The sequence below is a fragment of the Puntigrus tetrazona genome, chromosome 13 (genome assembly GCF_018831695.1).
Source record: "Puntigrus tetrazona isolate hp1 chromosome 13, ASM1883169v1, whole genome shotgun sequence".
NCBI lineage: Eukaryota > Metazoa > Chordata > Actinopteri > Cypriniformes > Cyprinidae > Puntigrus > Puntigrus tetrazona.
This window is the reverse complement of record NC_056711.1, coordinates 6,134,607-6,159,350: the sequence shown is the minus strand read 5'-3', so window position 1 is coordinate 6,159,350 and position 24,744 is coordinate 6,134,607. Positions and strand designations below refer to the sequence as shown.

At 38.4% G+C, this 24,744-nt stretch overlaps 2 protein-coding genes across 6 annotated transcripts; one reads left to right on the top strand and one right to left on the bottom strand.

Moving 5' to 3' along the window:
• Positions 1-37: 37 nt before the first annotated feature.
• Positions 38-6,608, bottom strand: zmp:0000000662 (RING finger protein 145). Of its 2 annotated transcripts, XM_043256102.1 has the most exons (11): positions 6,425-6,608; positions 5,768-6,090; positions 5,581-5,689; positions 5,383-5,474; positions 4,371-4,612; positions 4,116-4,285; positions 3,894-4,034; positions 3,636-3,818; positions 2,632-2,779; positions 2,202-2,558; positions 38-1,059 (listed from the first exon to the last, which is right to left on the bottom strand). In XM_043256102.1, the coding sequence occupies exons 2-11, from the start codon at positions 5,934-5,936 to the stop codon at positions 643-645; spliced, it is 2,028 nt and encodes a 675-aa protein (XP_043112037.1). In that variant the 5' UTR covers positions 5,937-6,090; positions 6,425-6,608; the 3' UTR covers positions 38-642. The 2 variants fall into 2 exon arrangements, with proteins under 2 accessions (XP_043112037.1, XP_043112038.1); XM_043256103.1 differs by lacking the exons at positions 5,581-5,689; positions 5,768-6,090.
• Positions 6,609-13,319: 6,711 nt separating this feature from the next.
• sufu (suppressor of fused homolog (Drosophila)) lies at positions 13,320-24,738 on the top strand. Of its 4 annotated transcripts, none has more exons than XM_043255682.1 (13): positions 13,320-15,830; positions 16,071-16,205; positions 16,396-16,532; positions 17,125-17,267; positions 17,507-17,592; positions 17,936-18,008; positions 18,957-19,110; positions 19,238-19,340; positions 22,154-22,192; positions 22,568-22,702; positions 23,308-23,446; positions 23,557-23,625; positions 23,721-24,738. In XM_043255682.1, the coding sequence occupies exons 1-13, from the start codon at positions 15,679-15,681 to the stop codon at positions 23,808-23,810; spliced, it is 1,455 nt and encodes a 484-aa protein (XP_043111617.1). In that variant the 5' UTR covers positions 13,320-15,678; the 3' UTR covers positions 23,811-24,738. The 4 variants fall into 4 exon arrangements, with proteins under 4 accessions (XP_043111617.1, XP_043111620.1, XP_043111616.1 ...); XM_043255681.1 differs by having other exon boundaries at positions 13,326-15,830; positions 18,954-19,110; XM_043255685.1 differs by lacking the exon at positions 22,154-22,192 and having other exon boundaries at positions 13,321-15,830.
• The last annotated feature ends 6 nt before the right edge of the window (positions 24,739-24,744 follow it).

Sequence of the window (24,744 nt, the reverse complement as noted above, 5' to 3'; positions counted from 1 at the left end):
TTCTGGCAGAACTCATCCACACACACCATGACGTATCTGAGAGAATAACCACCATGACTTCTTTATTACAACTACATAAAGTCAGTTCAAACAAAAAGCACGCAATGGAGCAATACAGAGAAGTCAGAGGCACAGATATCAACAGATCTGCATCACGAACAAATTAATGAATGAATGAAATCCACACGTCCCATAACCTGCATCGGAAACAACTCAACAGAAAAGGCCCAAATGACAAAAATAAAACAAAATCACAGAATTAGTTGCTGCCAACAGGAATTTGTTTGTAATACACCCATTACTTCACGTCTTCCTTAGAACTGGACGATCATCACTGAATTATCCGGCTCTAAATCTTAACAAACGTCAAGGAGAGATTCTCCGAAATGAATATCATTTGGTAACTATGATCTAATGCCGCGGAGGTGCTGGGGTCAGCTTAGTCCTAGCCCGAAATCAGCAGGACGTCTTCCGAGCGAGTGACGCACCTGCAGGCTTTTGCAGCATCTCTGTCTCTATTATTTGTAACCCTCTGTTGTTATGGCTTCCTTTCAGCGTGTCCCGTTTTCTCTGCCACTGTCAGTACGTCTCGTTGCCATGGCAGTTTCTCCGATTAACACTTCCCCCGGCTGAGCTTCGGTTTCAGTCCGCTTCTCTAAGCTCTTGAGGAGCCGCTTCCGGGCCCCCGTGCCGTGAGCAGCTGGGAACGCCCCGGGAATCGCCGTTCGCACCGAAGTGCACGTGTGGGAAACTCTCCTCGCTACGATTCCTCTCAGAGCTTGAGAGTTTGCTTTCGGGCTCGTCGCAATTTGTCTCCGCGGAGCAGACGTCGTCTCCCTCCTCTTCCTCCTGAGGGCTCTCGGGAGAGGGCTGTTGCTCTGACGGAGGTGGGCTCTGGTGGGGCGGCGGAGCTCCGCCCGCTGCAGCCGTGGGACTAGCCGAGGAGGGTTTGACGGAGGCGTGGCACATGGGGCATGTCTCTTGCACATAAAGCCACTTCCTCAAACAGTTGCCATGGAAGAAATGACCGCAGTATGTGATCACTGCTGATGTCATATCCTGCAGGTGAGAAAAAGATAAGGCTCATCATCACTGTGGGGCGCAGTTTAATTATATTCTTTCTTTAAATCGATTCAATCCTATATTATCATTTGCATTACATTAATGTCGATTGTTGTTTTTAAAAAGTCTGTTTTGCTGCGTTTACTCAATCAAAAACAGAGAAACAGTTTTCTGCTTGAATATTTTTTAAATAATAATAGTAATTTATTCCTGTGATGGCAAAAGCAGACATTTCTGCATCGTTACTCCAGTCTTCAATGTCAAAATTGTCCTGAAATGGTACACAATTAATTTTGAATTATTCATTATGGTAAAACTTTATTTTAAGGATCAATTCTCACTATAAGCGAGTTGCTAATGAGCATGAATATCACTAGTATATTGGCTATTTATTAGTAGTTATAAAGGACATATTTATGCATTGCTCTGCTTGACCATATTCTAGATCCCTTAATTCTACCCTATACCTAAACTTAACAACTCTATACTATTAACAAGTAGCAGATTAGGAGTTAAATGAGGAAAAAACAGTTTGTTCCCTAAAGTGTTACCTTAATAATTAATTATGATTCTTATTCTTATCAACTCTGAAATTAGTTTGTTCTGCTCACTGTTTTGTGGAGGCCATGCTACATGTTTTTTTTATGATTTTCTAATGAATATAACATTGCAATGACATCAATTTTTGTAACATTATAAATACCTTTACTACCAGTTTGATCAATTCAATACGTCCATATTAAATAAAAGTGTTTAGCTCAAAGTGTATCAGTATTATCAGTGTATCAGAAATATTAAGCAGCATGTTTTAAGCAGCAAATTTTTATATTAAAGTGAATCAAGTGACACTAAAGACAGGATGCTGAAATGTCATCACAGACATACATTTTAAAATATATTCAAACAGAAAACTTATTTTATATTGTAAAATGTCGCATTTCTGTACTGTATTTTTGATCAAATGCAGTCTTGGTGAGCATAAGAGAGTATGTAAACATGGTAGTTTATACACCTTTTTAAATACGAAAACATCCTCGCAACTTCCACTAGCACATCTGAATATGTTGCAAGTCGAGGACAAAACGTGTTTCTACCCGACTATGAGATGCAGAACACCTGCACTTTGTGCTTGTGCTGACCTGGAAGCAGATGGCGCAGACATCATTGTGGTCCTGCAGCTGCTCCGCGCTGGCCCGTGGAAGTACATTGATTTTGCGTGCAGCTTCTTGTCTAAGCAAGAAGCTTTTCCAGCCAGCCTGGGCACGGAGCCACACATTGCAGTAGGAGTGGATGATGATGACGGACGCTCCCATCCAGCTCCACTCCCCCCACAGTGACTCCCACGCCCCGTACGCCACAACACACACAGCCACGGCAAACTCCAGCACCCGACACACTCCATTCACATAATACACTATCTCATCCAGTCCGGGCAGGGCCGCGCCGCGCCAGACCTCCACCATGAACAGGCTGTAGATCAGAAGAGTGCCTGTCACCTATAAAAGGGAGCACAGGACGCTGGGACCTCACAGAAAACGAAACGAAACGGATCAGCGAACAGAGCGTTACCTGCAGCGATGTGAGCATACAGCTAGAGACCAAGATCAGCAGCCAGAAATCCATGTTGAAAAACTGAGAGATCTTGTAGGCCATGAATCCAGGAAACAGCAGCAGAAAGCCACACATAGATAAACCCCGCAGGTGCTTCCACACACTCCTGTGGAGACGGGAAGATACACTTGGATTTGCTCAAGCATTAAAAAAAGGCATAATGTTCGACTCTCAGATTCAAGTGCTAACGCCCACTCATTCATAAATAAACAATATTCAGATGCAAAAGCCTCTAAGTACCATCTAAAACATTCTTCTAAAATGTGCTTTTTTTTAATCAGGCTGCTATATTTACGTTAAGTTATTTAATTTAATTATAGAAACTTTAATTAAATTATAGAAATTTAATTATACTTTTATTAGAGTAAAATTGCTGAACCTAAACAGAGGAGTCTGATAAAAATGCTAATATTAAATAAAAATTCAGAATATTCAATTATATACACATATAATTGTATTAATATGTTTAATAATAATTATGTTGCAAAATATTAAATAAATGCTGTACTGTATTTTTCTGGTAGTCATAACAAACTTGATCAAACTTCTGGTGTTCAGCTCTGCCACCACACAAACATATTATATTATAAAAATATATTAAAATAGAAAATGGTTATTTTAAATTTTTCAGCGTTTCACAAATCAGAATGTTACTGCTTTTACTGTATTTACAAAAGTTCATTCAAAAATAAATTGTTAACCCCAAAACTTTAAACACATCCATATACGTATGCATGCATAAAATAAAAAGTACCTTTGTTTATTCAGTGAATTAAACAAAAGAATTAAACAGAAAGTTCAATCTTTTTTTTTTTGGTACACTTGTAAATTCATATTTGACTAAGTCCACCATCAACGCAAAAACAGCTGTATTAAAAAAAGCAGTTATTGTATTTAAACAAACACAGCATTTTATGCATGCATCACTACCATACCTCCAATCCGTCAATAGTATCGCATACCTGTTTCTACTAGCTCCGAGCCCCAACACAACAGGCTCTGTGATCTCGCTCATGCTTTGCAGAGTAGATGTGAGAACGATAAAGAGGATGATAAAGAGCAGAAAGCAGCGCTGCAGAGCTGCCATGTCCAACAACCCGGTCTGCAGGGCCAACAGCAGCAGAGTCACTCCTTCTGTCACGCCCCTACAATATAGAAAAACATGAACGTTTGAACTGAACAAACACATGCACACGGTAACATAAATCACCTTCTCTTACCTGTGCATGACATTATGGTTCTGGAGGGCATTAAATCCTCCAAGGTAGAACTTACAGAGACTCAGAAGTCCCAGAGCCGCGTAAGACACCACAAACGTCAAGCCGAGCAGGGAGTACGGGCTAGCACAGCATTCAGACACACTGAAAAACACACATCAGCACATTAGAGGTAATTCACAGCTCATACGGCCATACAATGTGATTGAATACTCCGCCGTTTACCTGGTGAGGAGGTAGAGTAGCGGACCCTGTTGGACAGCAGTGATAGTTCCATAATTGGTAACAAGCTGCACTCCGAACAGCACAAACCAGAAAACACTAAACAATACAGGCACAGCAAAGCCATGCCAGAGGGACACCCCGACTGCCATCAGTCTGTACAGCTCAGTCACCTACAGAAACAACAGATATTCACAAAAGCAGAACTAGGCGAAGTGCAAAAGATGCAAGCGCGGCAGTACGTGTTCACGTTTTTACCTCTATTGCCATTATCTCTCTGTAGGCGGCTCTGGCCAGTCTGTACGGCACAAAGAGGTTTGCGAGGAGGAAGACGGACACCTCGGCCCCTGTGATCATCATGGACACAGAGGACAGCGTGAGGAGCCAGTCCGGAGGGACAGACACCATACGGGCCAGGAGAGGGAGCAAGTGTGCTGAGAACAGCCACACGCGCTGAGTCCGCATGAGGAACGCACACAGCGTACTGACTATTATCTGACCTGCAAGAGATTACACACACACATTGTAAAAAAAAGAAAAAGAGATAGCTAGAGAGAGAGAGTCACAATCAGTATTGATATGCACAAATATGCCAAAGGTGATTGTGACATTAAAAAAACCATGAAGGACAGCTCTGAAGGGCTTAAGTTATCATTTTATGGAAAGGTAGGACTCTTTTTAATCACATTTTCCAAGTTGATGTGATAATTTCATAATCAGTGTAAAATGCTGATTTACCACCAATGTTGGATACAGCTGTGAATGCTTAACATTTTCTGTGACCTGTCGTACTTTCTGTTGACTCTTTGATAAATAAAAATGTAAAAGAACAGTGGTCATTTAAAACACTACACATGAATAAATTACATTTTAAAAGTATATTAAAATAAAATATTATTGTAACTTAAAATAACTTTTCTATGAAATTATTTTTTTCTGGGTTTATACCCAATAAAACAATACAAACCATAAAGCATTAAAAAAAAAAAAAAAAAAAAAAAAAAAAAACAATAAACAAGTAGGGCACATCTAAGATTTATTAAAGCATAATCTTAAGATTTAATTTGGTTATTACAGTAAATTAATTTTTTAAAGCAATGATAATAGTAATAGACTATTGCATTTTGAAAAAAATCCACAATGGTTTTTCCTACAATTTGATTTGGGCTCCAAGGAACGTATCTTCTTCAGTTACGTGACATGAAACAATTCATATTTTCTATGTATTTTTGATTTTAAAAAATTACTATCAGTGATACTTGGAACTTACTGGTGAGTGCGGTCACGAAGCGGTTCAATGCCGGAGAGTCCAGAAAGAGTGCACCATTATATCCATACCGAGCTTCATCTCTTACATAATCTCTATCAACACAGCAAAAACGTACAAAAAAAATTTACAACAAACCATTCACTTTACTCACATATTTCAGACAACTTGCTATGAGCCAAATAACACTGTAGTTTTCACCTGACGATCTGATGACCCATGTAAAGCAGCAGGGCACAGAGAACATGCAGGTAGAGCTGGATAATATGCCCAAGTGGCAAAAGCAGCACCACGGTGCTCACTACGTGACCTGCAGAGCACACGAACATCAATGCCACACTCTGCACGATTAGCCGACTCTACACTATAATGGCCACACGATATTTACCCAAATAATATATGTTCCAGATGACATATTTGTACTTGAAGAGCATATCTTCTGTCCTTGCTTTGAGGTGATCCGTGAAGCTGTCAATGTCACATTTATACAGCATGTCCAACACCAAGATGCTGGGCACCCTGAGGACGACATTAGCTACCTCCTCTAGTCGTGGCATCTTAACACGGACACGGTAAGCACCTGGTAGGAAGGCTGTCACATCATGACATTATCTGTCATAGCATCATGCTCCTGTGTTCTTCTCCTGGTTGGAGCTCCTCTTGAAAACGAAAGGACATTGTTTGCTGAGGCTAGTAGATCCGATCTGAAAACTGTGGGAAGAGAAACAACGACAGGTACAACACTCCTTCCGGCTTGTTTTCTGTCATTTATTAAAGAGGCTTAATGCTTGATTCAGCAACTAAGACACTTTAAAGACCAGGTCTCCCGGCCCGGTTTGGGAACTTTTCGGCTTAAGAAAGGCTGAAAGACCATCTAGACCTACTAAAGACCAGCGTAGCAGACAGTAACCCAGCTAAGACAAGTAAAATATCTTAATATAGAGAGTAATTTAATCGTGATGTCAAGGCTTAAAGAAGGGGGAAATAACACAGACTGTTTCTTTTTTCCATCTCGGTGTATTGATATAAACAACATGCCCCTCACCTCCAGTCTGTGTGTCTGTAGCATCATGGCGCCTCGCCGGTTATTCGTCTCAAAACTAAAGCGCCTCGGCACAGTTTATCCTCAAAAACACACCGTTTCCACACCTGTCATGACCGCACACTGTTTAGAAACTACCGTCAGTCAGCTGCAAAACACACTTCCCGTCCTCCCCGTCTTCTTCCGTGGTTGTTTTTAAATGGCGGGTCGCAGCCTGAAACAGCGCACTAGCGCCCCCTACTGTTTGAGCACTGCCGCCTCCCGGAGGCTTCACCACAGATCTGCAGCTTCGACAGCCTTTCTTTGAGACCGTTTGCATTATAAAAACTATAACTACAGTATATAAAGTCCCCAATTATAGAGGTTCTTCGTTCTCCATATGTCATATTCTAAAACGTCTAATACATCTGCGAACCTTTTTAATATTTAAATTTAATTGTTGCTGTCCTTAAACCCATTCGACTGTCAGATAAACAAATAAATAATCCTTTGAAAACCTCCTCGTTATTGACTCACGAGAGCCGTTTATCAACACACTCTCAGTACTATTTCTTTTAAAACAGAAGTGTGACCAGCTCAGATGAGAATACTCCTCTCCTCCCCTCCACAATTTATGATCCGTGCTGTTATAGTTTTATGCATAAACATGCCCAGACGTAAAAAGCTAAAGCTATGCCATGACTTTTTATCACCTTTTCCTTTTCAACATTGTGAAGGTCTCACATACCGTCCATTTTGACCTTTGTACGCTTATTTGCTTTTACTTAAAAAAATGCAAAAGACGCACTATGACTCATTTGTGTATTTCTTTATTTGTGTACATCATTTAGAGAGCGAAACTGCCACTTAATTTCAAAATACACTTAAAGATGGACGGAAATGTATCATAGATCATTGTAAAAATATATTAGTGAAACTTGGCCTTCATTGTGCCTGTTCTTGTTATATGCTTTATTTCTTTATGTCAATTAGAATTAATTAATGCATTTAGACAATAACTAGTATTATAGCACTGCCATTTAATCTCATACAACTTTCCATATCTATAAAAAAATAAATGTACCTATTTGACATGACTTTCTGACAGTCCTTTTAGGTTAAACCTTAATAGAGACTAGAATATATTAAAGGCCAGGTAGAGGGGTAAAAAGCACAATAATAATAATACATAATATATAACATAATATTTATTAAAAACTTCTTTATGACACTGTTAAGATTTTATAGAACACATGGTATTATTTGGAACCTAAAAAATTCTATTTAGCACAAAAATTGAATTGTATTTAATTTTGTGTTCAATTTAAAATTCATTTCAATTCATAATGTATTCATTTATCCACTTTATATATATATATATATAGTACATCAATACGTGATACATACTATACTTCCTCATTCCCCTCCCTTCACATAAAACATACAATACACACACACACACACACACACACACACACACACACACACACACACACACACACACACACACACAAACACACACACACACACACAACAACAACAACAACAACAACTGCCCATTTCCTCAGTGTAATATACTGTATAAAATTACATAAGCCTATTGGGAATTTTCAATACCTTGTGCTTATTTGTGCCTGACTATATATGACAGAACTGGAGTCTGTGTCTACAATTTTCTGCCGTAACCTTTCATTGCACCGTACAGCCTGCTGTGAAGGAATCTTCTGAGGAAACTCTTTTTAGTCAGACTTCCAAGGCACCGTAGAGTCACGGTCTAGAATGGGTTCATGAGAGCTTTAGTCATAACCAAGCAAACACTGAATAACGCTAGAAAAAAAATCATACATTTAAAAATGCTTCATTTTTTATCTATTTATTTATGTCTTTTGATTCACATCACTTTCGTAAAGTCATCTGAACTTTCCAGTGTTCCCATATTGTTTAATTTCAACAGTGTTCTTTTAAAATGAAGATACTGACGAGAATTAAGTACACTGACATTAAGGCAAGAATTTTCAAAGAAAGCTATGTAATTGAAAACATTTCACAACATAATATTAACAATTTTATATTATATTATGCATAGTAATATTAAAAAATCACCAACTAAAATAAAATATCATCCAAATAAAGCAAACTGACACATTTAACATGATAAGAATAGCATTTTACCAACAGTTTTAATGAAAAAAGAGCATAGTTTGTATGAGTTCTTCTATGGTGTGACAAATGTAAGTTTAAAACAAGTAACAACAGCTAGAACTTCTGCCGCCGCATTAACTTTACTGATTTGCACAAGCAGCTTACGGGAAATAAAGGCAAGGTCCACTTCTGCTAATTTCAGCAATCATGGCTTTCTTCTTAGTCATGAGTCTCAGCTGTGACACTGGCTTTTGGGAAGGCATCATCACGCCAGCGGCTGTACATGAAGGAGGAAAGCACACCGCACACTGACCTCAGATAGCCCTCACCTACGGAGAACACACGCATTGAGCGTTTGAGAATGGTAACTATTAAAATACGTCGCAGGTAAAAAGCAGTGGGTGCTGTAAAGGTCTGAGTCTCTGCGAGCAAGGGGGAGAGGAAATGGGCTCAGTGACCTTTGCAGCCAATTTCCCCTGTGTTCAAACAGCAGCATGAAAGCCAGGTCTGTTTCTGAAGTCTGTGCAAAATGTCAATTGCAACTTATCCCACCAGCAGAAGGATTTGCTCTGAAAGTAGATTCCCTTATTGTGGCCGTCAGCTTTTAAGTCATCGCGCATGGATGGTTTGACCCCGTCCTCGCCCCTTCTTAGCGTGTGTCCTTTCAACCTACAAATTATTTCGAGATTTCAAAATTACTTTATAAATAAGCTGGTTTCGTTTTTACACGATCTTCCATCCTGACGTCTTTCTTTCCATGTCATCATTTGGAGCGGTGCAAAAACACGGTTGTTTTTGTTCATACTGCGGGGTAAATGAACTCCGGAAAAAAGGATGCCTCGTGGGTTAACATCTGAATGAACTGGTTTTGTTCATCAAAGGTCGTACGTTAACAATCCAAACGTAAGGGAATAATTCATTCTAAAATAATAAATCAGTCATCATTTACTCACTCTCGTGTCATTTCAAAACCGTATGACTACTTCCAAAATATCCTCTAATCTAGATTTTGTGGACTACATTATTAATATCGATGGTTCCACCCTGTTGAAAAAGGTATGCTTGCTGCTTCAAAACACATCTAACCAGCATGTGCTGCCATATATTGTATAAAATCATTGTAAAAAAACAACCTCTTCTCTTGTGTTCCACGGATGAATGTAAGTTTGTAACAAGAGGAGGGTAAGTACACTAAATGAACACAGAGTTTTAGTTTTTGGGTGAGCTAACCAACGTTTGGGTTAAGATAACAACTGCAGGTTAACATATACCAAAAGTTTTCATTTCACGATAAACAAACTGATTCTTCCAGCTCAACACTGGTTACTGATCTGATGTTTCCTTCACATACAAAATCAAACCAGCGACAAACAACCGTCACGAACACGAGCCGGCAGTTTAAATACTGAGCCGTCAGTAAAACTATGTATTTCAGAAAAGCAGGCTGTGAAATGTTCAATGACTTCATTTTACAGTAAGCGATAGATGGAAGTAGTGCGGGGAGTGGAACAACTGTATTCATGGTTTTAACACCACACCTCATTATGATGCAATATACACGTATCAGTCAGCAGAAAATTCCAATCGACAGCTTTTTAAACTATTTTTGTCAGAGACTTAAGCACATGTGAACATGACATTGCAAATGTAGGTTCCACATGTGCCATTTCCATTTCCTTCGTGGAAAAACGGCGGCGTCGTTACAGCCTGCCTCTGCTAAGTCACCGCTCTTGTCATGAAACTGCTCTTTTGCAACAAGGGGAATTCCTGGTTCCCTCTCTGACAAGCCTTTTTTTTCTCTCCCCGTCTCCCTTTTTCCCTTTTTCGTTTTATGGGAATTGAGGGCTGAACCAGTGAGATGTTTTTCCTCAGAAGCGCTTCGTATTGATTCATTATGAGGGGGCGGGAGACTCCCTCCCACTGCTTCCTTCTTACTGGGAAGTGATTGCAGGCTTACGGTACTGAAAGAGCATGAGGGAGTGAGTGAGTGAGTGAGTGTAAGAGGGAGATAAAAACAGAAAGAGAGAGAGAGAGAGACAGAGAGATATTTAAGCTGAGAGAAACAGAAGTCATATATTCAGAGGTCACAAGAACACCGCTCATCTCTGGCTTTACATGTTACTGGAGACTCTAATGGCAAACAAGGACTGTGGATTTTAAAGCAATGGCTTGATCCATGATAGTCATAAACGCACAGGAACGAAAGATATGAAGTTGATCCTGACAAGCTGGGATAAGCGTGCCTCTCTCTCCTTATCAGATAAGTATTGGATGTTCAGCGTGACGTGTGTTCTGGGAGAAAAATAAATGTTTGAACTTGTAAAATGATAGGTAAGAAAAATATATCACTTTATCTGTGAAATATCTATGTTGTGTTTTCATGACATTTCTTATGTTGGAACTGTGATCTCATACAAAAGTAGTTGTTATTTCAATTCAAAATGTGGTGTGTTGTTTGTCAGAGCATTTTATATATATATATATATATATATATATATATATATATATATATATATATATATATTTTTTATATATATAATAGCTGTTTCTGGGACTTCAGAGGGGGTTTCCAACGGTGTACCCATCAGGGCAGTTTGACTGGTTCAGTGCCGTTTATTGGGAAGAGACAGTTTCCTGAAAGTCCTCAGGTGTGGCACGTTCTCAGTTAAGGACATAAAGTTCAATGCTTTTTCGCTGCAGTTAAGTAATGATCAAACATTAAACAAATACGTGATGGAGATAGCATTGAGACACAAACGTGAGGTGAATTACGTCACTAACCCTGCGGCCTTCGCAGAGATACAGATATGAATTTATTAGCCGTGCTTCGCTTGTTCAAGGAAAACAACATCAGCAAACGTCTTGAACACTGTAACGGTCGAATGGACAGGGCTTCTTGGTTGGTTTTATCTGCATTTTTTTAAGCCTAGAAAAGTTTTCAGCTTTGGGTTACTGAAGAGACACAGTTTTCGACCATTTAAAACACACCACGGACGACAGCGTATCCGTATCAGTACCAGATGACTGCAGTTTTCAAAAATGCATGTTAAGCAAAGGCTGACAAAGTTTGTCTTGAGCGCTGAAGCCCTGAGAACTGAATTCCATAGATGGTGTTCATAAAGAGTTCATCTATGGGCTCAGTTCTTTTGGCATTGTGTTCATTGTCTTCTAAACAAGAAAGTCATCAAATAATTTCCTTTCATAAATGTACACTCTATTATATTGAATTTCATTCATTCATTCAACTGAATAGAATTATTTACAATTATTAATTAAATCTGTGTGTTTATACAAAATATGTTACATATAAAAGTATGTTATATTGATACTTAATAGCGGTTAATACTTTACTTTTGAGATATTTTGTATGTTTTACGTGTTCTGTAATAAATATTCACTGATTTTGTACCTGTACCTCCTGTGGCTGTTTTTAATGCATTTATATTGTTTTACGTTTCAGTGCATATTTTGTCAGATTTAACCTCTCATTTATCAGACGCTGTGGGTGTGCTTATCAAATGACCAAAGTCTGTCCACTTCTTCCGTGTCGTTTTTCAAGTACAGGGCACTAATAAGTAACGCAGGTCAGATGTTTAGCGGTACCTGTATAATGTAGATTCATCTTACTTGTATGTTTGTGGGTTGGATATAGATGTATCACCGGACGACATGGCCAGATTTTTCAGTAAAGCCAGTGGTGAGCTCAGCTGACTTTATGCAAATGACTCCCACGCTACAACCACAGGCATGTCTTATCTCTTATTCCCAGCAAATGACTCAGGATCGATTCCTTGGAAATCTGGAGTAATGGACACCCTCACAAGACAACAGTTCATGACCGGTATGAGTATCGTAACGATCTGGTCAACTCTCATTCAGGGCAGAGGCTATAAGTGTGGTAGTGGCCATTTGTCTACATCTATGATCTTTTATGTGCTTTACGATCTCTGTGTGCAGCAGTGCGTTCTCGTTTCACCATTCTTTTGCTGAAGCGTGACTCGCTTTTGCAACTGTGTGTGTATTTTGACTGCAGCTGTAGTTTTTAAAATGTATTTTAAAAGACATTTAAGCTATCTATTAGTGTTGAAGATTAATAAATAGTTTATTGATAAATAAATAAATAGTTTTCCCAACTGACAATATTCTAACAATTACTTTGTTAGAATTTTTTTTTTTTACATGTCCAAAAGAAATACATTATTTTTGAATCGGTATCAAAGACAGTTTAAAAATGTGAATATAATTACTGTGTGTGTGTGTGTGTGTTTCACTGAAAAATTTAATTGTGGGATTTACTTTTTTTGAAACTCAGAAACGCTAGTAAGTTTCGGAAATAGTTACAAAGAAATGCAAAGTAACACAAAAGTATAGTAAAAAGTAGTGGTAGAAAAACTATAGTTATTTCTTCAGTAATCTTTGTTTTATTTACCACAAAATCAGTTTTGCGATGTGTAAATATGAATAACTGCAGTGTGTCAAATAAAGTTGTGGGGAAACAGTCAATATCTAAACTATCAGAATGTGATGCATCTACTTACACACAAATAACTAATGGAGGGGGTTTTGTAAATATCATTTTATATTACACTATAAAAAAGATTTTCCTCAATTCTACGTAAAACATTCAAGTACATTTCACAAAAAAATACTATTTAAATTTTTCTACTTTAAAATGTCATGTTTAATTCAATGCGTCACTTGCAGTTTCTTTTTATTTTATTTAGATGTTTTTTATATTTATTAATCATTTGTACTGCTTTTCGGCACTGCTTTTTTTTTAGTGAACATCAATATTATCATATTTTCTTTTCATTGCCTTTCACACACTAGATTTGTCTTATCTCTGCAATCACTCTTTTTTTTTTTTTTTTTTTATCTCAACTGACAGTAGATAGTGCTAAACAGAAACATTACAGCAATATAGTTAAATTTTTTTTTTGCCTTCTTTCTATTTCACCCACACTATGCCCCTCTGGAAGCCTTGCCTCCTATCGCAGCTCCTTCTTTTCAACCCTATATTCCTCTTGTTCCTCCACACGAGGGTTCCCTCACCCTAAAAACTCCCGTTCTGATAGCTGATCCTCATAGACTACCTGCTGGGGTAAGTGCCTTACACCCGCCTCAGATCCTCTTTCACAATTTCTTGAAGCTCTCAGCTCACGCCGAACACTCTCTGGAGTTTCCCCCCCGGTGCAGCTCCCATCCGGCCATGCTTCACTGGGCATCTCATGGTGACTGAATCTGGGAGCTTTAGAGCAACATTTGGCAGGGGAAGCACACTTGACTGATGGCATCAAAAAAGAAACTTTTTGGTTTGGTCCATAGAAATGATGGCACTCTTTATCCAGCATACCACTGTCAACTGGCAAAAAGCCCCGTGAGAAGCCGAAGTGTGATGATAAACGCTTGGATAAAATGTGCTCCTCATAAAACTGCATTGGAATGAATAAATCAATGAATCCCACAAGCAGAACAATTCTGAATAAAACCACACAATTTTAAAACATAACCAAACGAAATACACACAGAAGGAAAAAAGCATTAGCAAGAACCCAGTGCGATTATGTAATTTAGGAAGACAAAATTGCACAACTGCAAAAATGCACGTCATAAAGAAATAAATAAACTCTGTCACTTAAAATTGTAAATCAATACTGTGTGCTGTACATGTAGAGTTCTACAGAAAGTGATGAAAAAAACATAAACGTGTAAATTACAGCAACAATAAATACATGTAAATACGTACAGGATTGTTCTATTTATTGCAACAGCCCTGAACGGAAGTATATTTTTCAATTTTAATTAAGAGTTTAATTTAAAGGGAAATAATGAACACCAAGCAATTGCCTGCTATACCTCTTGAAGCAAATAGTATAACAAAGAGATCTAGTGTCCAAGCACCACCTAACATCAACATGAATAGCTTAAACAGTCATGTCAGTCATAATTGCCATAAACAGTCCTGGTTTACCTGGATGGAGGCTGCCAAGACAACTACATGCAGTGTCAACGTAAAGGATATTACAATAAAACAGAATTTAAAAATGCTTTTTACATCAGCAATGGCTAATACACCACATGAGGCCACCGGCTGACCTCTCTGACCTCTCTGACCGCTGTAGCTGTTTCATTTGTGGAAGTGAAGCATTAGTGTCATTACATCACTTTCCAGAACTTATGATCAAGATATGAATCTAAAAACAAAGAACATTCATAAGACAGGAATGAGCTATAATTCATTCTGATAACTATGATGTTTCCATCTTATATTATCATCTCACATTATTGGTATGACATAAGGTCCAAGCGCATGGCCAGTCAATAGTCTGTCCAGCAGGTGGCAATAAACATTTATGTACTTTGGAAAGTACAGTAGATTCGTAAATTTCGGCATTAGTAATAAGAATACAAAAATAAAATGAAATAGATTTTTTTCAGCAAATAGAAAAGTTACAGACGTTTCTGTCATGCGATACAATACATTTAAATATCACATTAGCAGTAAATGATTGAAACAATAAAATAAAATATTAATTAAAATATTTTTTTCTGGAAAAAAAAAAGCTGTGAAAAATGGAATGAAAAAGGCAACTTAATTTAAATATGTGTGCGTGGTGAGCAAAAATAAACAAACAAACAAAAACAATGTGTCTATGGAAGGGATTGAAATATTCACAGAAGCTATTGGAATGTGTTGAATTGGAGGACATAATACATTAGAAAATAGACAATTGCGTCTCTAAACTGCGCAAAAAAAAAGAAAAAAGAAAGAAATAAGTTTACGTGAATGGCATATTGCACGCTGAGCCCCACCTCCACATGGATCAAAACAGCTAACAAATTCATTGATCGCAATACATCCGTCCAATCGCATCGCGGCTCTCATGTCGTGTGTATCTAACGGCTGTTCTGATTGGGCGGATCAAGTGTCAATCAAAGCGAAAGCTCCGTCCACCTTCTGGACATCAAACCGCAGAGGAAAACTGCAACAGGGGCTAAACATAGGGGGGGAAAGTGTTACAAATCGTTTTTACAGTATCAGTGATTTAAACGCCTTTTTAATCGTAGGTTTCAAATAAGACCGTTTTTCCTGCTTTTCGACAACTTTTTTCCCTGTTTGGTGCGGCCGTGTGGGGATGGATGAGATGCGGCCTAGCAGCGGAGCAGCAGCGCACCTCGGCCTTGCCTCGATCTTTCCCCCGGGATTGCAGGCCATTTACGGGGAATGCAGACGTCTGTATCCCGATCAGGCGAACCCGCTGCAAGTCACAGCCATCGTGAAGTACTGGTGAGAGCATTCCTGTTTTATGTTGTTCCTTGACATGCGCACAAAATTAAGTTCAGTAAAACTGGATTTCTATTAAACTGTGGCATAGCTAGTTTTTACTATCATAACACTGAGAGGTGATCGAAGATAGTAATCAAATTTCAGTTAGTAGAAGCATTATTAAGAGGCAGATAACAAACTTTCAAGTGTACTTTTTCCATCTCAGTGACTCACTTTTTCTCCCATAATCCTGTTTTTCAGGTTAGGGGGTCCAGATCCTCTGGACTACATTAGTATGTACAGAAACATGGGATGTCCTGGACAAGATGTACCAGAACACTGGCACTATGTGAGCCTGGGTCTAAGTGACTTGTATGGGGACAACAGAGTTCATGAGTAAGAATGACAGACTATGAGATGATTTTCATTACATGATAATGTGGATACAGCAATACCCACTTCAACTGATATTCATATTTACAGTGTTTTCAAGTTTCAGCCGTTGAATGAACTGTTTTTGTATGAAGAGTTGTGTTGATGTAGGTTGGCAAGGATTTGATTTCAGCTGTACTCTGCTTCTTTATAGATTCACAGGTCAAGAGGGCCCAAGTGGTTTTGGTTTTGAGCTCACATTTCGCCTGAAGAGAGAAGCAGGAGAGACGGCACCCCCTACCTGGCCAGCTGAGCTTATGCAAGGCTTGGCCCGATATGTGTTTCAATCAGGTACTGTACCTGCAGTAGGCGTTTTATAATTCCTGGAAGTATTCCTTCTGTAATTTCTAAACAATGTAGCAGGGTTTTTTTTTCAGCTTTAACACAATTTAAATCATTTATTATATGACGTAAATGGCAAAAAATTCCTCATCGTTATTTCTCAGCCTGATAGTGTAAACCATTTATGCTTGCAATCTACACTTTTACTTTTTTACAGTTGTAATGCTCAAGCTTCGGTGGGACATGCAAATGTAAAATAAAGTTTGTCTTTGTATAATTTTAATACTGTAATATATTCAAGTTGAAAATGATTTCTAAGCTGTGTCTCAGGAAAATGAGACGCTGCAAAATATATATATTTTCCCCCATATTTCCGCGCACATGCATGCAGCTTGTAGAATCACACATCTTAATATGTGCAGGCTGTGTTTAAAATGTGCCTTTTTTTATTATTTTAGTGTTTTAGTGTAAAAATTGCAGGTCTGTACTCTATTGCATGTACTGCAGCATATTAGAGTTGCCAAAATAAAACGATACTTCGTTTCAATAGTAAAAATGTATTTATTACTCTCTCTCATGCAAATCATTTCCTCTGCAACAGAAAACACATTCTGTAGCGGCGATCACATTTCGTGGCACAGTCCTTTGGACAACAGCGAGTCTAGAATCCAGCATATGCTGCTCACGGAGGACCCCCAGATGCAGCCGGTGCAGACCCCGTTCGGTCACATCAGCTTCCTTCAGGTAAGGCCACAACAAGCCAGCGGTTGTTGACTGTAGGCTAATATAATTTAGTTTTCCTAATCGTTACTTCAGCCTTTGAGATCGATTTCAGACATGTTTGTATAGCTATTTAGGTTCGGCCGAGCCCTAATGTATATTTGGAGTAACCTCTAAGACGTTACATTTATTAACCTTGTCCTCCTATGCATGTGTCTCCTTGTGATCGGTGTAAATTAAGTTTTTCCTTCTGTGCTCATCAGATTGTGGGTGTTTGCACAGAGGAGCTGCAGGCAGCGCAGCAGTGGAACGGTCAAGGCATTCTGGACCTGCTGAGAGGAGTGCACATGTGAGTAATCCCACAGCCAGCCATGAGACAGGCCAAGGACATGCTCCTGCTCAGACGGTGGGAAAACTGCGTTAAAGAAACCGCAGGACTGATTTAACCAGCTGAGAAACTAAATGAATGCCCTTGATGTATCGCGTTGTTTCTGTGGCATTTATGGATGGCTGAAGTTTCAAGCTTGTGTTAAATTTACTGCAAGCAAACGTAAGAATAGGTGTGTCTTGTACTTGAACGATGTTTATTTTCCACTAAGTGGGTCAGGAGCTCTCATTTGATTTATTGATGTTTTAGTTTTTTTTTTCGTCAGTTCTGAATTTTGTCTTGTTTCTTCTGCTGCTGTTTGCAGTGCCGGGGGTCCATGGTTAATCACTGACATGAGAAGAGGGGAAACTATATTTGACATCGATCCACACTTGCAAGTAAGGCTTGATGTAGTTTGCATGTTGTTGAAAGGAACAGATCATCCTCACGAAAGTACTGTTTACCTTGATATTGTTGCTTGCTGCTGTTTGAAAAATGTCCAGATGTACTCTTTACCATATGACAGTTGTTCATGGTTATTTGCTCAAACTCTTCCTTTTTAAATATGATTTTAAATTAGATTTCAGTTTGCACGCAAATTTAACTTTAGTATTTAAGTAAATTATCAGTATTGATTGATATTGTATATTAGTTGGTCGAAATGTAATATGCTAGTATGAAATTGGGAAAAATACTGTTTTGGAATGAAGTGATTTACTTTTTGATTAAAAAAGAAAAGCATTTACTTTGATAAATAATACTGTAAAATAACATGAGAACAGTATCATTTATTGAGAGCTGAATTTTCTGTATTTGGTGCTCAAGAGGCATTCTTATTGAATGTAAATTACTTACTGTTTTTATATTTATATATATATATATATATATATATATATATATATATATATATATATATATACACTTTTTATTTTTATAGAGAAAATTTAGAATTTTATCATCAGCCATTTATTTGTTATTGAACCACATTGAGCATTTCTTCAAATAATTTCTTTAGATTTAGGGCCTTGTTAAGTGCATTGAGCTAAACGTGTCATTTCCTATGCATATTTATCCCCCGCTCTGTTTTTTTTAACACGTTTTATGTCTCTCAAGTAATGAATGATAATCATTCCTGGTGATTAAGGTCATCTGTTATAGCACATACTGTGACGCTTCAGGAGTGATGGGAAAAGATGGAGTGTAATTAAGTCTGTGGCTGTTAAACTCAACACTTCCACCTGCTGTTAGTCCTCTGCCCCCTCGCTCTCTGCGCTGAGATGGACACATGTCCAGCCACGCTGATCTCCTGCTGAACTGTGCGTTTGTCGATTGCTCATCCCAAGCAGGAACGAGTGGATAAGGGCATAGAGACGGATGGCTCTAACCTGAGTGGGGTCAGTGCCAAGTGCGCCTGGGATGACTTGAGCCGACCTCCCGAGGATGAGGACGACAGCAGGAGCATTTGCATTGGGTCGCAGCCACGCAGGCTGTCCGACAAAGGTGAGGGGTGCTAAGGACAAGCGCAGCCCGATGTGGAAAAACAAAACAACTCCTTATGCTTCAGAGATTTTGCATTGGTTTAAATAACTGTGATGTAGTCATGGGTATTTGTGTATTGTTCATACAGACACTGAACAGATTAGAGAAGCCCTGAGGAAAGGACTGGAGATAAACAGCAAGTCTGTCCTGCCTCCCATCAGCAGTCAGAGGCACAGTCACGACCGGCCACAGTAAGTCCTGCCCTTTCATGACAATTAGAGCTTCTGGACTGCGTGATTATACTGGTCAAGCGGAAGTATGGTTTACCCAGTGCTGTGACCTTAATTCTGGAAGTAGCAGGTTGAAGAGTTTGTTTCAGGACACCAAACTGCTTTGTTTTGCTCTGCCACCTGTTCGGGGACTGGATGGCATCTTTATGGTTTATGGCTAGGAGACAAAAGATGTTTGGTGCCAGGGCTGGGCACTATGACTGTATATACATAGTGTTATTCAGCGTGTCACCAGGTAGAGATTATGCTATATTGTTTATAGCACACGGGGCTGCACAAATAATCACATAAGTGATTGAAATTATGATTATGGGTGCTGGGAATCATGAAAAGTGATGTAGGTCTACCGCCATCGCTATTTTTTCAGTGGTTGAGCAGCGTAACATCACAAACATTTGGTTCTGTGCATAATTACGTAGATGTGAAAGTTGGTGGGGCTGGATTCATAGTATTGATTTTTTAAAAAAATTTTTTTTTTTTTGAACCGATATTTACATTTCAAGATCGATCTGTCAGTATGTTTGTTTTCAGTTGATGCTTGCACTATACTATATATGTAATGTTCTTCTCCCATCCACTAAGCGATCATCTCTTCAGCTTTAGTACTGATTAGGCCCGTATGACAGAATAAGCATGACTTTATATAAGAAGATATGTTGAAAGGATCATATTGAAATTTATTGTGTCTCAGTTGCAGGAAGATGCCTATTAAACATCTTGTAAAAGTTACATATACCTCAGGAAAGCCAGTTAATCACACCCTGATAGTAGCTGTTTATAAATAGCAAATAGCAATAAATAGCAATTAAATAGTTTACATTTTATATGACATTAATTATACTGACATAATTTATATTACATGTATATTAAATATTAAAATCAAGAAAGCCACTTTTAATTTTAACCTTTACTATTATGGTTGTATAGTTTATAGTACCTGATTTATATATTCATTCTAAATAAATTAATATAATATAATAAAATATGTCATTTTCCACCACTATAAATTAGTCTGTAAGCATGTTAATATTATTAGTATAATTGCTGAAAACCGCTTGTAATTATTAAACAAGTTTTCAGCATTCATAGATACACTTTCATAGATTCATAGTTCACTTGGTGACACAAAGATGAATACTTAGACATCCAATGTATACTGCACCCAAACGCCCAATGGATATTGCAAGAAAGCAATGTGGCAAAACTCTGCAAAATTAACTGATCATGAATGATATATATGTGATGCAGTACTGTTATATAAGGTTTTAGTCATGCCGCCCACCCCTATTTGGTGCACAGTTAAAAATGGCTTTTAAACAGTCCTGAAATTTTTAACGGAGTTTGGAATGGATTTCATGGACTTTGGTTGGTTTAACTCAACCGCTATATATATCAAAATCACTATTGGTTTGACAGCGGCTCAGAAGCCTGTCCAATATGCGGATAATTACCTGCAGGTATTTTTCAGACACAGCCTGTCCCTTCAATCTTTGTCCTCATGAGTGCTGACTCTTGCCAGCTGGCCTGCTATTGTACAGCAGTGTTACTAGCTCATGAAATTAGCTTCAAGTACCAATAGTATGCCAGTACAAATGTGCTTTTGAATTGGGTACTGTATATTATGCTAGACCGTCTTTAGACCCATGATTATTTGTGCTATTAGACATTGCCTGTAGTCTTCTTTTTTTATTTCTTTTTTTTTTTTATTAGGGCTGTGATGGTAGCAGTTAGCTGGGGTGACCGTTTTAAGCACTCCGTCCTCATCTCATTAAACGCTGTGCAATCCAGATCATCTCAGTACATGGTTTGTCTGGGTTAATCTCACTCACTATCCTGTTGTCTGCACCCCCTTGTTTTGCTCACGGCCCCCTGCTACTTGTAGCCCAGCCAGAGATTCAGACATACATCCTGGAGCTCGGCCCGACTGCCTGCTGAAATCGGTCGTGTTGCCTGTTCCAAATAATCATGATGAATGAGAAACATAATGCTGAAGTGATGTACAGTGACAGTTTTCTAATAAAGCACTTCACTTCTGTACATACTTTCTGTATTGAGAGGAAAATGATTTCAGGCCTCTGCACTGACTGAGGATCATAAAGAATTTAACAGTTCTGGTTCAGATTCCTTTTAACGTTTCCAGTTTCATTACCGATTCTTTTAGTACTTGTGATCAAGTCGTTGTGTTGAATTTCAAGTTTGTCATGATGAAAGTAATGACTTGCCATTTCAGTAAGTTATTCATTTACTTACCCCCTTTGATTGATTCAAACATATTTTGTTTTACTAAAAAGCAGCAGCTCATAAGATTAATTAGTTGGGGAATTTGACTACTTTGGTCGACAATGTATGTTTGTCACAATATTCAGCAGCCATGCTAGTTAAAGAAGCGTTAAATCCTGTATGCAACTTATTTGCTCCTACTCTTTAATAAAGCAGTCAAGTTAGCATTATGCACACTTAACTGACACTTTCAAGACGTGCGTCATGAATTTATTTATTTTTTGTCAGTTGTTGATCAGTCGCTCGACCTGCGTTTGCCACACTTGCTCCACTGATGCGTCTGACCAACATTTTGTGGCTAAAAGGCCTCACAGTAGCAACTGAATTAGATATGTAGATGCATTTAAAAGGAGCTTTTCCAATCTTTTCAAAGAGGGAAAGTTCACTTCCCTTACTACTTTTTTTTTTAAGTGGCTTTTGGAAAGAGTAAAATTAGTGGTAAATGCATTCATTCACTTCGCTGTGGTACAAATCTGCCCCTAATTTCTCCATAGACAATCAGTTGGACATTTCCAGACCCAGCAGATATCAAGGTAAGAGCCAACTACAAGTGAAACTGAAACTATTTCTCCAACAAATGGGCTATGGAGACTATTCTTCTTTATTCAGCTTTGAAAACGGGGTGTTCAGTGCAGTGTCTGCAAGTTACTTTTTGTTACAACAAAATGGAAGCGCAAAACTCTGCACATTTCTTACTTAAAAGTATTTAGACACTACAATGTATAATTAGCATTGGACATCAATATTTGGAACATATCTGGTATTTAAACGTTAGCGGATCAGGTCGATAGTTACGTGGTTGTCTAATGCAATGACTTTTAAATAGTTCAAATGTGGCTCTTGGACACATTGGATACCCTCATTCTGTTTTTTTCTTATTTATCTTTTCCCCTCTTCTGTTATCCCAGGAGCCGCAAGGACAGTCTAGAGAGCGAGAGCTCGGCTGCTATTGTCCCTCATGAGTTGGTGCGAACACGACAGCTGGAAAGCGTGCATCTGAAGTTCAACCAGGAGTCTGGGACTCTTCTCCCACTGTGCCTCAGGTAGGGAAGAACTCTTTTTTTGAGTGTACTTGCGTGTTTAAAGGTCATTTGCCATACATTCTCTTGAAATCTTGTTGGAAACTGTCCTATTAATTCGGTTCAAATTCAGCTCAAATTAATGATTGAACACCTCTGATTGGTCATTAATTTTTTTATTTTGTTGGCATTTTTGTCCCGGGCCCCTCTTAATTTCCAAACCTGAAAACCATTTTGCAGAGGCATGAAGTTTATGACTGTGGCCAGTGATTGTGATTTCAAAAGTGAGAAATAAATATGCGCATTGTATTAGCGTGCTGATTTGCACTGTTCATATTACAATATTTTACAGTTTACAAACAACCTGAGCTCACTGAAATGCTAACAGCTTGGATATCGCAGGCACTAAAAGAGTGGGATATGAGTTTTATGTAATCTCCTTGTTTGGACAGAAACAGAGACGAGGCTCACAGAGAAGCCTTTGTTTAAAGTCCAAGTCAGAGCAGGGGGAAAGTGAACGTCAGGTTACTTTAGCCTTTGATATATCCCGCTTGCGTGTTAACAACACTTATCGATGTCTGCGTAAATGATTAATTCAGCTTTTTTTTCTTTTGAATCTTTTCTTGTAGAGGTCGTCTGCTCCATGGCCGACATTTCACATATAAAAGCATTAATGGAGACACGGCAATCACCTTCGTGTCCACTGGGGTAGAAGGAGCCTTTGCCACAGAAGAGCATCCGTATGCTGCTCATGGACCATGGTTACAGGTAACAGACATGAATTACTAGTACATCTCAATTTTCAGGACATGTCTCGTTTTTGGTTGAACGATTTCTTTAAAGTTCAGTGTCGTTCCATGTTTGACCCCCTACTTTAGATACTACTTACTGAGGAGTTTGTAGAGCAGATGCTAGCTGACGTTCAGGATTTGAGCACCCGTGAAATGGTAAGATTTTCGACCTCGCGTTAAGATCTTTCACTGGTTTCGTGAACTTCTCAGTGTTTTTAAAATGCTTTATATATCTTTACCCTCTCACCCAGTCTAAGCTGCCGAAAGAGTACAGCTGGCCCGATAAGAAGCTAAAGATCTCTGTCCTACCAGACACGGTGTTTGACAGCCCACTGCAATAAGACTGGGAGCACACTGTCCCTGATTACAAACCCACAACTACAGAAAGGAGCTCAGCTCTTTTGCCAGGCTCATGTGCCTACAGACAGCTGAAGAAAACAAGACATTCAGACACTTCCCCTTTTTCCCAGAGAGCATTGTAGAAGATTGCATGGCAACACAAAACATTTTTACATGTACAAGATTGTCCGTTATACCACTTGTCTTTGCATTGGTCTACCTATTCACTCTTAAGGAAAAAATGTTTTGTTTTTCTGGTCTCAGTTTAAAAAAACAACAAAAAATCTTGTTGAACGTGTGCAAGCACTGGTGCCTTTATTCACCTTAAAATAGACTGAAGTTACATTTTAAAAGAAAATTTGCTCTTCTAAATCCTGCTTGTAATGTGAAGAAAAGCATACAAAGCATGCTTTTAGGCATGTTTATCAAATACAATGTGGTTTTACTAATTTGCATTTACAAAATACAGCTGTGCCTATTTAAGGTTGATGATATTTGATAAGGTCATTTAGTTTAGTCAGTTTACCTTCACAATACCAAAGCCTGTACAGAATAAGTGTTTCCTAAACTCGTGTCCTATGTAAAGTTGAGAAGCACGAACTAGTTCCCTGATCTTTCTTTTGTTTTATTTTTATTTTAACTATTTTACTTGTATTGAACTTTATTTCATTTGACTTTATGATTGCATTCCAAGCCTCTTTATAGGGAAGCAAGCTAATTGGTTCCTGGACAGCAATCTCTTTTCTAGATTTGTTATTTTTGGGATGTGTGCTCGATAATATAGGTCAAAGTTTAAAAAGAAACCTCTATTAGTGCTTTTGAAAAGATGAATTTAATTAGCGTACTGCCATTTTTTTGTATTCTGGAGAATCACTACACTGCCTGTGGTTTTGTTACCCTTAAGTGCATTAAAGTTATTTACAGAAATCAGGATGT

Bases quoted from the DNA above. Each gene is read 5' to 3' on its own strand.
- zmp:0000000662 (XM_043256102.1), bottom strand. From the start codon at position 5,936: ATGCCACGACTAGAGGAGGTAGCTAATGTCGTCCTCAGGGTGCCCAGC. The intron at 5,690-5,767 runs GTAAATATCGTG...TGTGCTCTGCAG, and splicing joins CTGGAACATATATTATTTGG to GTCACGTAGTGAGCACCGTG. The intron at 5,475-5,580 runs GTGAAAACTACA...CTGTGTTGATAG, and splicing joins ATGGGTCATCAGATCGTCAG to AGATTATGTAAGAGATGAAG.
- sufu (XM_043255681.1), top strand. From the start codon at position 15,679: ATGGATGAGATGCGGCCTAGCAGCGGAGCAGCAGCGCACCTCGGCCTT. The intron at 15,831-16,070 runs GTGAGAGCATTC...CCTGTTTTTCAG, and splicing joins ACAGCCATCGTGAAGTACTG to GTTAGGGGGTCCAGATCCTC. The intron at 19,111-19,237 runs GTGAGGGGTGCT...TTGTTCATACAG, and splicing joins ACGCAGGCTGTCCGACAAAG to ACACTGAACAGATTAGAGAA.